This window comes from Chlorocebus sabaeus, chromosome 16 (genome assembly GCF_047675955.1).
Source record: "Chlorocebus sabaeus isolate Y175 chromosome 16, mChlSab1.0.hap1, whole genome shotgun sequence".
NCBI classification, from domain to species: Eukaryota; Metazoa; Chordata; class Mammalia; order Primates; family Cercopithecidae; genus Chlorocebus; species Chlorocebus sabaeus.
This window is the reverse complement of record NC_132919.1, coordinates 764,012-776,995: the sequence shown is the minus strand read 5'-3', so window position 1 is coordinate 776,995 and position 12,984 is coordinate 764,012. Positions and strand designations below refer to the sequence as shown.

Genomic DNA, 12,984 nt, shown 5'->3' with positions numbered 1-12,984 from the left:
ACTGCTGGGTTTCTGTTAAATAACACACAACTCGCGAAAGCCTCTGTCCCAGGTCTGCAGGCCAGTGTGCAGTCCAGAGGCAGAGACAGCCTGCAGTCTGGATTCCTGGGTGCTCAGGCCTCACACACATGAGGAAGTCACCCACGTGTGCTAGAACTAGGATACAGTAGGAGATGCGATCTCGGGGCCAAAAAAATCAATCTCTCTTGAATGTCAGAGGACATGGAAATCCTGTCCCTGTCAGGGAAGAGCCACTCAGCTTGCAGTCAGCACACCCCGCCCTTGGCGTCTCGGAGGAGCAGGGAAGGGAGGCTGAGGCTCCTCCCTCCCCAACCGTGTTCCCTGTTCCCTTCCTGCATTTTTTTTTTTTTTTTGAGACGAGTTTCACTCTTGTCACCCGGGCTGGAGTGCAGTGGTGTGATCTGGCTTACTGCAACCTCCGCCTCCCGCGTTCAAGCGATTCTTCTGCCTCAGCCTCCCTTCCCTGCTCCTCTGAGATGCCGAGTAGCTGGGATTACAGGCACCTGCCACCACGCCCGGCTAATTTTTTAGTATTTTTAGTAGAGACGGGGTTTCACCGTTTTAGCCAGGATGGTCTCGAATTCCTGACCTCGTGATCCGCCCGCCTTGGTCTCCCAAAGTGCTGGGATTACAGGTGTGAGCCACCGCGCCCGGCCCCCTTCTTGCATTTTGAGGAAACAGCAGCCTTGGTCATGGCCCATAACAACTCAGACTTCAACTGAAAGAAGTGGGTGTTCTCTACACAGCAGTCCAGGAAGCCAGATACTGGGGGTGTGGTGAGAACAGAACTGACCCATCCATCAGCCATTCCGGATTCTCCGTCACTCTCAGCCGCAGAGCATCAGCCAGGCTTCCTGAGCATTGAGAGGACTTGGCTTCAGCCTCTGTCTCGGCTGCTCGAATGTAAGGTGGTTCCGTCATTCAGAGACTTCAGTCATCCTGAGCAATAAACCAGCTCATCCATTAACTTGGCCCCTAGCTTATCACGTGTGTGCACTCACTGCACTGATGAAAACAGGAAGCGTGGCGGGCGCAGTGGCTCACGCCTGTCCTCCCAGCACTCTGGAGGCTGAAGCAGAAGGACAGCTTGAGGCCGGGAGTTCAAGACTAGCGTAGGCAACATGGCAAAACCCCATCTGAAAAAAAAAAAAAAAAAAGGAAAGAAAGAACATAGAGGAAGTACAATCATGGAAATTTTAAGGTGGCAACGTGTTTTCTTAAAAGCAGGTGAGCCTGTCAGGTCTGCTTCTGAGGGAGAGGTGGCTTGGTCAAGAGGGCGGCCCCAGGCCCTGCAGTGCAGCTGGTGATTTTCAGTGCAAAGCTCTGGAACCTTGGATGGGGTGTGCGTCTGGGCTGTGTGCAGCAGAATGGCAAAAGTGGGGCTAAGTATGGCCTGGCGTGGCTGGTGCGGACATCTGGGGTTGCTGCCAACCCCGGGGCAAGCGGTGGGAGGTCCCAGGTGAACGGCGGGTCCCTTGAGGTCTGTTTCTCCTCTGGACCTTAATGACCAGGCTCCCAGCCAGGAGCCAGCGGCTGGGGCAAGGGGAGTGATTTCAGCGCCCTCTGCCCCGAAGCAGGAACTGCAGGGCCAGCCGGGGGACACCCAGCGTGAGTTCCAGGCACATCTGGACATCTGTGCTTTGCCCAGAGTTGCTTTCTCAGAGGCTCCAGTCAGAGAAAAGTTGTGCTGGTTTCTCCTGCTATTTCCCGTTGGTCCTCTTTGGCCTCCGTTTTTGTTCCATGTCTTCCTGTACTCCAGGTTTGTTCTTCTGAGATCATGTGGGACAATCCTGATGAGTCTCCACCTTTAACACCCTGGAGCACACACAGCAAAATGCTTCACTCCACCCTCCTGTCCTCCCTCGTCAACCCCTGAAATCCAGGAAAAAATCGCAGCCCCGCCCTTCAGCACTGGGGTGGTTTTGGAGGCGTCGCCTGCCACCTCCTGGCAGACGCCACTGTGGCAGCTTCGCGGCCACACAATGGCGCGGGAGCGCGGCCAACATCCCGACAATGTTTGTCTCTCGGCCAAGCAGTGTTTTTCTTGTGAAATGTTGCTCGTTTTTTATTCCTGTTTACTGGGGAAATGGTGACAGAACGAATGTCAGCCTCAAAACTGAGGATTCAAGGTAGTGATTTTCCAAAATCACTCAGCAAATAACTACCATCTGCTTCCCTGGATTCACTGAAGAAAGGACAATTTGCCTCCCTCCTGCACCCTCCCTCGTCCCTTCTAAATTATACCCATGAGTATATGAAGTGAGCTTAAGGCACTGCATATAAGCCACGGCCTCTAAAGCAATGGGATGTAAATTTCTTTCCCTCTTACACCCAGGATAAAACGGGCTTAGAATTACTTGTCAGTGTAGGCTGGGCGCGGCGGCTCACGCCTGTAATCCCAGCACTTTGGAAGGCCGAGGTGGGCGGATCACGAGGTCAGGAGATGGAGACCATCCTGGCCAACATGGTGAAACGCTTTCACTACTAAAAATACAAAAAATTAGCCAGGCGCAGTGGCGGGTGCCTGTAGTCCCAGCTACTTGGGAGGCTGAGGCAGGAGAATGGCGTGAACCCAAGGGGCGGAGCTTGCAGTGAGCCGAGATCCGGCCACTGCACTCCAGCCTGGGCGACAGAGCGAGACTCCATCTCCAAAAAAAAAAAAAAAAAATTACTTTCCAGTGTTTACATTGCTTTTTCTAAACAAGGACAAGGTAAATACATGGTTTATTCTTACACTGTTATTTTGTAACAAGAGTCAGCGGGAGTATAACCCAGGCAACAAATCCCAGGAGATTGGTTTTAGGCTGGAAAGCTGTGAGCTTCCTTTTCCTGACTTCTGCTTCTTGAGCACTTTCCTGAGGTGTCTGGGGAGACTGGAACGGGATGAATTTGTGTTCTCCAGGCCGCCTGTCCTCTGCTCTAGCCTTTGTGAGCAGTGTTGCGGGCAGCCACTTGCATGTGCAGCTCTGGGCAGGCCCAGACCACAGCGGGACCCCGGAGCAGATGCTCAAATATTCAAATGTCAGCCTTGGAGGACACTGTCGCTGCAAACACTGTCCCCTGGAACATGCCAGAGCATCTCAACCTGCCCCCATGGCACGTGAACCATGCTTAGTCATTTGGTTCTCCCAAGAGGAAGTTTTACTAGGAAGTTGGGGGAGTAGAAGAGAAAGAAGGGGTGGGGGGCATGGTTTCTCCTGGGCACACCAGCGACACACTTGACCTCCCTGGAGTGAGCAGCTGAGGGGCTCCCAAAGAATCCAAACCGTTACGGGAGCCGCTGGGCAGACGGGTGTGGGGAAGCACATCTGGTGTTGTTGTCAACTCCAACCATGTTGTGTGTGGCCGCAAAAGCAGTGCTTAAAGTGAGTCCCGTACTCCCCCCACCCAACCCCGTCCCCACAGTTCCATATACATAGAGTGATCAGCATCAGCACCTGCCCTGAAGCACCTGCCCTGGCTTCATCCTGGTTTGGCCGCTGGTAGGCAAAGATGCAGCTTGCCCTGGTCCCTGGAGGGGCTGAGAGAACAGAAGGGTCCTGCCGCTGTGTTGTGGACATTCATCCTCAGAACCTTGGCCTCTAAACATCGGCGGGTGAGACGTAAGTAGGGCTGACACAGGGAACCAGGAAACAGTGACACTTTCCTGACAAATGCAGGGTAAGGCTGCAGATTTTGAAATTCAGTTTTCTGCATAGACTTCCGTCTCTGCAAAAATCCTCAAAAAGTTATCTGCAGAGGTGCCAAGGTCTGACACGGCCTGTTAAATTAAGCCATTTCTACAGATACATAAACAGTGGCTCAGTGAAGGCATGAACAATCTCAAAGACAGATCATCTGAGCCCAGAGCAGAGCTACTGGATGCCAAGAGTTTAGCCCTCAGCTTTCTGGTATTCCCTTAGCCACGTCCTCGTTACCAGGCCAAACGTGACAGGTACTGTGACACACCAACCACACAAAACAACTGTTTAACGTAATCCGCTGCTCATAGTTTATTTTCCACCGACCAACAATCATCTGTGAGTGATGTGGCTGTGACCTGTAACGTGCTTGACGATTACAAACACCCACCAGCTGGTGGAGTGGACGCCTCCCTGCCCAGGTTGATGCTTCAGGAACTTTCTGGGCACGAAGTGCTTCCTGGTGGACAATTTTTAAAAACACACAGAGCCACGTGGGTCACCAAGAGAAAAAAGATAGAACCTTGAAATCAGTGACGTGATGGGAAGAATTTGGACCTGTTCTTTCTGAGGAAGTTCTTGTTTTTCCCGTAACCGTGTGACGCATCACACCTGCCCCCTGAACATGGGGGCCATAGTCACTGACTCTGCCAGCCTCCAACCCGTGTGCTGGTGTAGGAGGAGCTGGAGACGTCCTCAAGCAGGAGTCACTTCTGCGTCCTTCTCAGTGGTAACTCCTGTCCCTGCTCAAGTGCTCCGCCCTCCCCCGCAGCTGTCTTTTCCCTTCGAAAAGCAGGATGCTTGCCGCCATGGCCGAGTTAAGGCTGTCCACACCAGGCACAACGGGGATCAGCAGCCTCTTGCCACCGGTGCTCTCGGCCAGCTGCAGGGACTCCAGGCTCACGCCGTTGGTCTCCCCGCCAATCACCACAGCTGCCGGCGCCTCTGTCCAGTCCGAGTCGTAACTCTGAACCTCAACATCAGGCAGCCAATCTTGACTGGCTCCCGTTTCTACATCTTCCTCCTCTTCATACTTCTGAAACTTCAGCAACCGTTGGTTAGACACCCAGCCATGGTCACTGGCTTTATTAGACATCTGAGCCTGGGCACAAAGGCCACAGTTGTCAGCCACATAGACCCGGGTGTCAGGGGGCAGGTAATTGGGCACGGTTTCCCACTCCAGATTATTGATAATGGGCACCTGGAAATGTGCGCCCATACCCGCCCGGAGCACTTTGGGCTCCCAGGGATCCACACAGCCTGGAAAATAAAAAGACGGGATACAATCAAGATGTTACAAATCTTCCCAGACCAGGGGACTGTGGAGTAAGTCAGATTAATTTTGGATCAGGAGATGAAGTTATTCTACGATAGTTTTCTTGAGAGCTGAGACCTTCTGCCTCTCTGACTGTGACAGCATCCAGCAAAGCGACTACAGGAGTCATTCCGGCTAGTGCTGAAAATATTTTCTCCATCCTTTCAACATCTCCCATACACACGTGCCAGACACTGCACAGAAGATGCAGAGAGAATTAAAGTCCCCAGCCCCAAGGAACGCGCAGTGTAGTGGGTGGTGGCCCTGGGTGAGTATTTAAACAGATGACTACAGTATCAGTAACTGATGTAAAAGGAGCACCAACACAGTCATAGAAAAGCCATGGACAAAGCAGGGCAATGAGAAAAACCATCTAAAAGACTACGACACGAAGAGAAAGGCCCAGGCAGAGGACAGGGCTAGAAGTGGGAGAGTGGCGCAGCCTAAGGACTGTGAGCAAGGTGAGTCTGCCAATCAGCGCTGGGGCTTTGGTGGCACAGGAGGTGAGCCGGCCAATGAGCGCTGGGGCTGTGGCAGTGCAGGAGGTGAACTGGCCAATCAGTGGGTGGGGGTGTGGTGGCATAGGAGGTGAGCGGGCCAATCAGCAGTGGGGCTGTGGCAGCACAGGAAGTGGGAGGTGGGCTGGCCAACACGGAGGAGGCCGCCTATGGGAAGCTGAGGAGTTCGGCATTTTATCTGAAGACAGTATCAAGCCATTGCGGAATCTTAAGCAAAGCAGTGGCAGAATCAGATCTGTGTTTCATTAAGACCCACCGGGCTTCAACGTTCAGTCTGCACTGGAGCAGGGAAGGCCCTAGAGAGGAAATGAGGCAAGAGGCCACCCCGGCAGCAGCCTCAGCCTGGCCTTTGCCAGGGCCTGCCCCTCACCACAGGCGGGCTGGAGAGCGGCCCAGGGTGGGGCCCCACAGGGACTGCATCACCTCCCACCCTCCCCCGCACAATTTGTTAGCGCAAGTCTTCTCCTGACGAGTTATTTTAAAAGTTCCTTTGTCAAACCTCAGGATAGACGCACCAGGCAAACCAGATTTTAAAAGGAGAATAAGACACAGAGGATGTAACAGCGCCTGCACCCCCCAACCACGGGCTTTCCTTTCCCTCTCCCTGCAGGACACCAGAGATGGGCCCAGATGTGTGAGAGGAGCGGCCCAGGCTGACCCCTCTACCTGGAGGGGAGAAGGGAAAGGCGAGGCTCCTCCCGTCATCCTCATGTCCTGGATACTGGGCACCACACCAAGTATTTCCTTTCTTTCCCCATTTCTTACACACCAGCCATCAGTGTCGATGTGAAAACCACACTGCTTGGATTATTTAGATTTATTTCCAAATCCCACAATAGCTATCAGAGCACTAAATAATGGGGCGAGTAAGCGGGGTACTGGTCACGGAACCCCAGGACGTAGCTCTCACATGGCACAGAAACATACTCTAGCAAGGCCTGATGAGAAAGAGGTGCGAGCAGCAAGTCAGGCAAGTCTCAACAACGGGTGCCACTATTAGTTTACTTTTAATGGTGGCTGGAGTGTTTCTGATGAATGGTACTCTCTGTCCCCTCGCCCCCAAGGTGTAACAGACATTTAGGCATGCCCCAACTGTCAGGCAAGTCTGTTTAGAGCCAAGCCGATTAATCCCCATTTCTGATGATGAGAGACAGAAGTGTAATGAGGTGGATTTGTGTGTGGGGCATGTGACCCACCCTGAGGCTACGGGAAACTAAGGGAAATGGATCACGATGACATTAGGATTCAGAGCTTCCGACATCATTCCTAGCAGGTTTCATGATAATTTTAAAAGATAATAAACATGGGCTGGGTATGGCGGCTCACGCCTATAATCTCAGCACTTTGCGAGGCTGAGGCAGGAGGATCCCTTGAGCTTAGGAGTTTGAGATCAGCCTGGGCAACACAGCAAGACCCTGTCTCTACAAAAAACATAATTTTTTAAAAAGAGAATCAACATTTACTGAATTACTTATGTGCCAGGTAAGGTTGAAGTACCTTATGTGCATCATCTCACTTAATCCTCACAATGACCAGGGCGATTCTGCTATTCCTCCCACTTCACCAGTAAGGAAGCTGACACTTCAGGGACTACTGCTCAGGGACCAGAGCTAGTGAAGGCAGACCAAGATCCAACTCGTGTCTGCCGGCCCAGAGCCCTAGCTCACCTAACAATGGCCGAACCTGGCTGGGCGTGGTTGCTCATGCCTGTAATTCCAGTACTTGGGGAGACTGAGGCAGGAGGACTGCTTGAGCCAGAGCCAGTTCAACACCAGCCTAGGCAACATAGTGAGACCCCATTTCTTTAAAAAAAAGACCTACTAATCCACCTGGTTGTTTGTTTTTTTTGAGAGAGAGAATCTCACTGTGTCGCCGAGGCTGGAGTGCAGTGGTGAGCTCACTGCAGCCTCGACATCCCAGGCTCGAGCAATCCTCCCACCTCAGCCTCCCAAGTTGCTGGGACTACAGGCACACCCCACCACACCCAGCCAATTTTAATTTTTTTTTGTAGAGACGACATCTCACTATGTTGCCCAGGATGGTCCTGAACTCCTGGGCTGGAGTGACCCTCCTGCCTCGGCCTCCCAAAGGGCTGGATTACAGGTGGGAGCCACCGTGCCCGGCCTTGGATGCTCTTACCTTTGGTGAGTAACACTTTGCTGCAGCCCGCCCCAGCTGCAGATCTCAGAATTGTCCCCAGGTTCCCAGGGTCACGGAGATTGTCACAAATCAATGATAAAGGCAGTGAATGCTGAAGCTGAGTCTTTGGATATGCCATCTTAACATGGTCCGGCTTGGCAAAAATCCCTGAGGAGACAAAACAGATGCCAACTTAACATGGACATGGTCCGGCTTGGCAAAAATCCCCGAGGAGACAAAACAGATGCCACCTTAACATGGTCAGGTTTGGCAAAAATCCCTGAGGAAACAAAATAGATGGTTTACTTGCCTGGTGTGGGCACGGGGAATAGTCTGACTTTTCATTTACTTATCAATCTTTCTATGGTCTTAGTTACATAAAAATACATGAATACGGGCCAGGCGCGGTGGCTCACGCCTGTAATCCCAACACTTTGGGAGGCCAAGGCAGGTGGATCACCTGAGGTCAGGAGTTCGAGACCAGCCTGGCCAACATGGCAAAACCTCGTCTCTAATAAAAATACAAAGATTAGCCGAGCATGGTGGTGCGTGCCTCTAGTCCTAGCTACTTGGGAGGCTGAGGGCAACACGGTGAGACTCCCTCTAAAAAAAAAAAAAAAACACCAATACATTCTGATTGGCAAAATTCAAACAACATAAAATTCTACCATTACCAGTCTCCTCCCCTCAACTGTTCTGCAGTATATCCTTTTAGAACTTGTTCTATGCATCTACCTATATATACACACACCTGTCCATATATAAATGTATTTCTTTTACATTAGGTGTCATACTCTGTATTATTCTGTAACCTATTTTACATAACAACATATCTTGAACTTACCACGTCAGTATGTTTGACTCTACTTTTTTCCTTTAACTGCTGTAGTCCATTTTTTTTTTTTTTTTTTGAGACAGTCTCATTCTCTCACTCTGTCGCCCAGGCTGGAGTACAATGGTGTAATGTTGGTTCACTGCAACCTGTGCCTCCCGGGTTTAAGCAATTCTCCTGCCTCTCAGCCTCCCAAGTAGCTGGATTACAGGGACCCGCAACCACACCCGGCAGATTTTTTGTATTTTTAATAGAGATGGGGTTTCGCCATGTTGGCCAGCCTGGTCTCAAACTCCTGACCTCAGGTGATCCGCCCGCCTCGGCCTCCTGAACTGCTGGGATGACAGGGTGAGCCACTGCGCCAGGCCTGTTTTGTAGTATGAATGTACCTCAGTTCATTTTGCTCTTCCCCTATGGACTGTTAAATTATTTGAATTTTTCTCTGTTACAAATAATGCTGCAATGGGTATCCCCATAGGACTGTCCATGTGTCTAAAGATTTCTCTAGCATAAATACCTTGAGTGAAATGGACAAATGATGTGTGTGCACTCTGAACGTTCACACAGGCTCTTTCCGTTTATTCACATCAGGAACTCATAAATATCTGCTTTTGCCCGGGCGCGGCGGCTCATGCCTAAAATCCCAGCCTTTGGGAAGCTGAGGTGGGCGGATCACAAGGTCAGGAGTTCGAGACCAGCCTGAACAACATGGTGAAACCCCGTCTCTGATAAAAATACAAAAACAAAAAACAAAACAAAACCTGTTTTCCAGCTCAAACCCTTCTCAACAGAGGGTCTATCACTTGTTTCCATTTTTCCCAGTGTGACAGAAAAAATGGCATGCCATTATTTTAACTTGCCTTTTCCCTGATTACTAGAGAAGCTAAACACCTTACTGACCGATTGCCACCTTCTTCAGTGAGTTCCTGTGCTCCCTTAACTGTCTTGTTTCTATAACCTGTGCCCATCTTCCTACCAGGTAGGCTTTTAAGAAATAGTTTGTAGGTTTAACTTAAATATTTAAAAAACAATTATTAGCCTGCTATACTCTGATTTATCCGACCTTTATCACACATTTTAAAATTAAAAGTACATTCCTAGGAAAAAATCTGAATTTCAAAACTTGAATGCATCAAAGTAACGACCCCTTTTTCAAATACACTGGCTTGGAAGCACTGTCTTAGGGACATACTCTGCAAAACAAAGGGGCTGTGGGTGCAGTGAACGCTTGAGTCACTTCTAAGGCCTCATGCTGGAGGTACAGAAGCCTGGGAGCTTTAGAATGGGTACAGCCACTTACCCGTGACCTCTCTGTCCTCAGTCTGATACAAAAGAGTAAAATGGAGTCTGGGGCTATCTGGGAAAATGAAAACCCCAAGTGGCCTTCTTAGTGGAACATTCTCTCCCTATTTAATAATCTCTATAAAATTATATATACATTATTTAATAATCTACATTATCTAATCTGCATAATAATTATCTCTACATTATAATAATCTCGAAAGTTTTATGGAAAGAATTTATGGGAAACGAGAAAAACTGGAAAAAGGCTAATAACAATATTAAAAATGGCTTTAGAGCACATGAGATTTCTGTGGTATAGACGAAGTTAATCACGTGGATGTATCACATATCCACAAGTTTCTTTTTGAATCACCATGTTTCCTGGTAGAGGTGATAACGATAACCTTTTAGTAAACATTTAGTAAATCTTTTAGTAAACATTTTTTTTTAGGCCAAGCACTACCTTAAACTCTTTATGTATCATTATCAAATATTCAAACCCTTTGTAGTCTGCTCCCAAGGGACTGTACAGATTTTTTTGAATCTTACTAGTATTTTGTCATATATAATTGCTCCGATAAATGGGCTACTGACTGAAGTCAGGAGATGAATGAAGTAGTACTTGTACTGAAACATGATACAATCAAAGATTTAGGATTCTTTCTAAAGACAGTGCAGGTAAAAAGCCTACCCACCACTGAAGGCAATGGAAGGGTATTAGGCGTCTGTGTGCTGTGAGAGAGCCTCCACTTCCGAGTCACAGATGGCCACAAGCCATTCAGCAGGGCAGGGGATCTCAGAAGTCCTTTACTTCTACTTGAATGTCTGTGGTGATAAGAACCCACCATACAGAGACCTTACTTACGTCACTGGATTCTGGAGAGTGTCTGTTTAAAGCCTGACAGGTGCTGCCAGTTCCTATCCATTTCTCCCTTATTCCTTGCCCTCAAATCTAAAATATAGTAACATAAGGATAAGCTAAATAATATAAAAATTATAAAGCCAGGAAATGATGAAAGCAGGTATAATGATGAAGTTCAAGATGGGATGGCCACTGTTAGCACACCTGCCCAAAGTGACAAGCTCAGTAAAAATGAATGACACGTTCACTGAAGCATCAAGTGTGGATTAGAGGGCTGTATCTAGTGAGAATATGGTTACTTAGCATGAGTAATTCCAGGTACTTAAGTAATCCAAGTCCCCATCCCAGGATCTAAGAGTTCTGATTGTAGAGGCACAGATCCCTGTGACTCACTGGATTACAGAAACAAGAGACGGGCCCCAGTTCAAGGATTCAGTTTTCATATCTTAAATAAAACTCCAATGTCAAAAACGTATGAAAAACTTATCTTCTCATATTTAGACCAAAGACTTTGTAATTGCTAATCGACATTAAATAAGGTTAAGTTAGATTCAGCCAAATGAAGAAACAGACTAGAAGACAAGGTTCTCCGTTTATTGGGCTAAACAGGGCAGTATATTATGGCTTATACCTCACTTCTTAGATCTGCTTCTAGAATAAGGAATTTATTAACAGTTATCACCACATCAGCACAGTTTTTGCAGAAATGAAGGGCTAACTCTTTTAGTAAACATTTTCTTAAGTTTTAATCTGACATAAAAAGTTGAAGACGTAATCTAAAAAATACAAGGTTTGAGGAATAGTGGTTCTTCCTAGAGATTATAAAGAGCCACAACACAAATGATAGTGAAAAATGGGTTTCAATTTCCATTGAAAATATTCTAAGATACACAGGTTTGAGAATTATGTTTTTCTAATTGCAACAATTTGAATTTCATTTCAATGAAATCTGCTGTACTAAGACAAGTATGAGAAATTAATCCTAGGTCTCCACACCTTAAGATACACTGTGTAAGGCTGGGCACAGTGGCTTATGCCTTAATGCAAGCACTTTAGGAGGCCGAGGCAGGAGGATCACCTGAGGTCAGGAGTTCGACACCAGCCTGGCCAACATGGTGAAACCCCATCTCTAGTAAAAATACAAAAATTAGCCAGGCGTGGTGGTACATGCCCGTAGTCTCAGCTACTCGGGAGGCTGAGGCAGGAGAATCCCTTGAACCTGAGAGGCGGAGGCTGCAGTGGGCCAAGATCGCGCCATTGCACTCCAGCCTGGGTGACAGAGCAAGACAAAAAAAAAAAAAAAAAGATACACTGTGTAATAATCACTGACCCATTATTCCTTGTGGTGTTATGAGGTCGGACCAATCCTTGATATCCTCAAATTTCACCTTAATGAGGCTGACACCTTTCAGCTTATCGACTGGCAGCTCCTTTAGGTATTCTAGACGGCTAAAGAAGAACATTTTTGGCACAGCTCCAGCCTTGAGAGCGTCTGTAATAAGCCTGCGACCTTCCAGCAGGATCTTCCCTTGTTTTTCCCGAAACGGCCTGGACTTTACTATTGTCATTACACTGCTGTAGATGGAAACAAAAAAAACAGGTAACTATCAACATCCTTGTTACCGAGACACACTTAGTTGTAACAGAAATAAAGAGCTAAGGAGAGGGCCGGGCGCGGTGGCTCACGCCTGTCATTCCAGCACTTTGGGAGGCCGAGGCGGGCGGATCACCTGAGGTCAGGAGTTCGAAACCAGGCTGACCAACATGGTGAAACAAAAACAACAACAAAGAGCTGAGGGGAAACAGAAGCTAATTCCAAAGACACGTATTCGGCCCTCTGTGCATAATACAAAAACCAGCGGGCTGTACTGGAAGAAGTCCTCCGTCGGGAGGAGGTTAAGGCTCCGCTGTGAGGCGGGAAGGGAAACGAGAACATTCGACAGGCCTCAAGACCCACATCACCTCAGCCTCCTGTCCCCGGGATAAGCTTTATCGTAGCGAAGCCCAGACTCTTCCCAGGTGCTGGGAGCGTGGGATGCGGACTCCTCAAGCGGTGGTTTCTCTCGTTGCTCCTGGGCACTGGCCTCAGATGCTGCCTTGCGGGGCTGCTTCCCGGGAGCGCGCTTCCGTTCCACCACCTCTCCGGAAGGAAACACCACTTTCACTGGGCTCCGCCGCAGCGCCCGGACCCAGCGCCTCGCGTCAAGGTCCCAAGCCTGCACCACCTGCAGCAGCGGCCGCACGACAAACCTCGCGGGTCTCACCAGCGCCGCCATCTTCCCTGAGACCCGGGCTGCGTCACCAAAGCGCGCCGTCGGCGGCCAGTGACGTCA

General features: G+C 49.0%; 1 protein-coding gene across 1 annotated transcript; it reads right to left on the bottom strand.

Annotated features, from left to right (window-relative positions):
* Nucleotides 1–3,988: 3,988 nt before the first annotated feature.
* MRM3 (mitochondrial rRNA methyltransferase 3) lies at nt 3,989–12,965 on the bottom strand. The gene is made up of 4 exons (XM_073023848.1): nt 12,614–12,965; nt 11,982–12,226; nt 7,674–7,841; nt 3,989–4,961 (listed from the first exon to the last, which is right to left on the bottom strand). The coding sequence occupies exons 1-4, from the start codon at nt 12,925–12,927 to the stop codon at nt 4,426–4,428; spliced, it is 1,263 nt and encodes a 420-aa protein (XP_072879949.1). The 5' UTR covers nt 12,928–12,965; the 3' UTR covers nt 3,989–4,425.
* Nucleotides 12,966–12,984: the final 19 nt, after the last annotated feature.

Excerpts from the sequence above, each read along its gene's own strand:
- MRM3 (XM_073023848.1), bottom strand. The coding sequence starts at position 12,927 with ATGGCGGCGCTGGTGAGACCCGCGAGGTTTGTCGTGCGGCCGCTGCTG. Across the intron at positions 12,227-12,613 it reads CCCGGGGACAGGAGGCTGAG|CAGTGTAATGACAATAGTAA; the intron begins GTGATGTGGGTC and ends TTCCATCTACAG. Across the intron at positions 7,842-11,981 it reads AACACCACAAGGAATAATGG|GGATTTTTGCCAAGCCGGAC; the intron begins GTCAGTGATTAT and ends TTGTCTCCTCAG.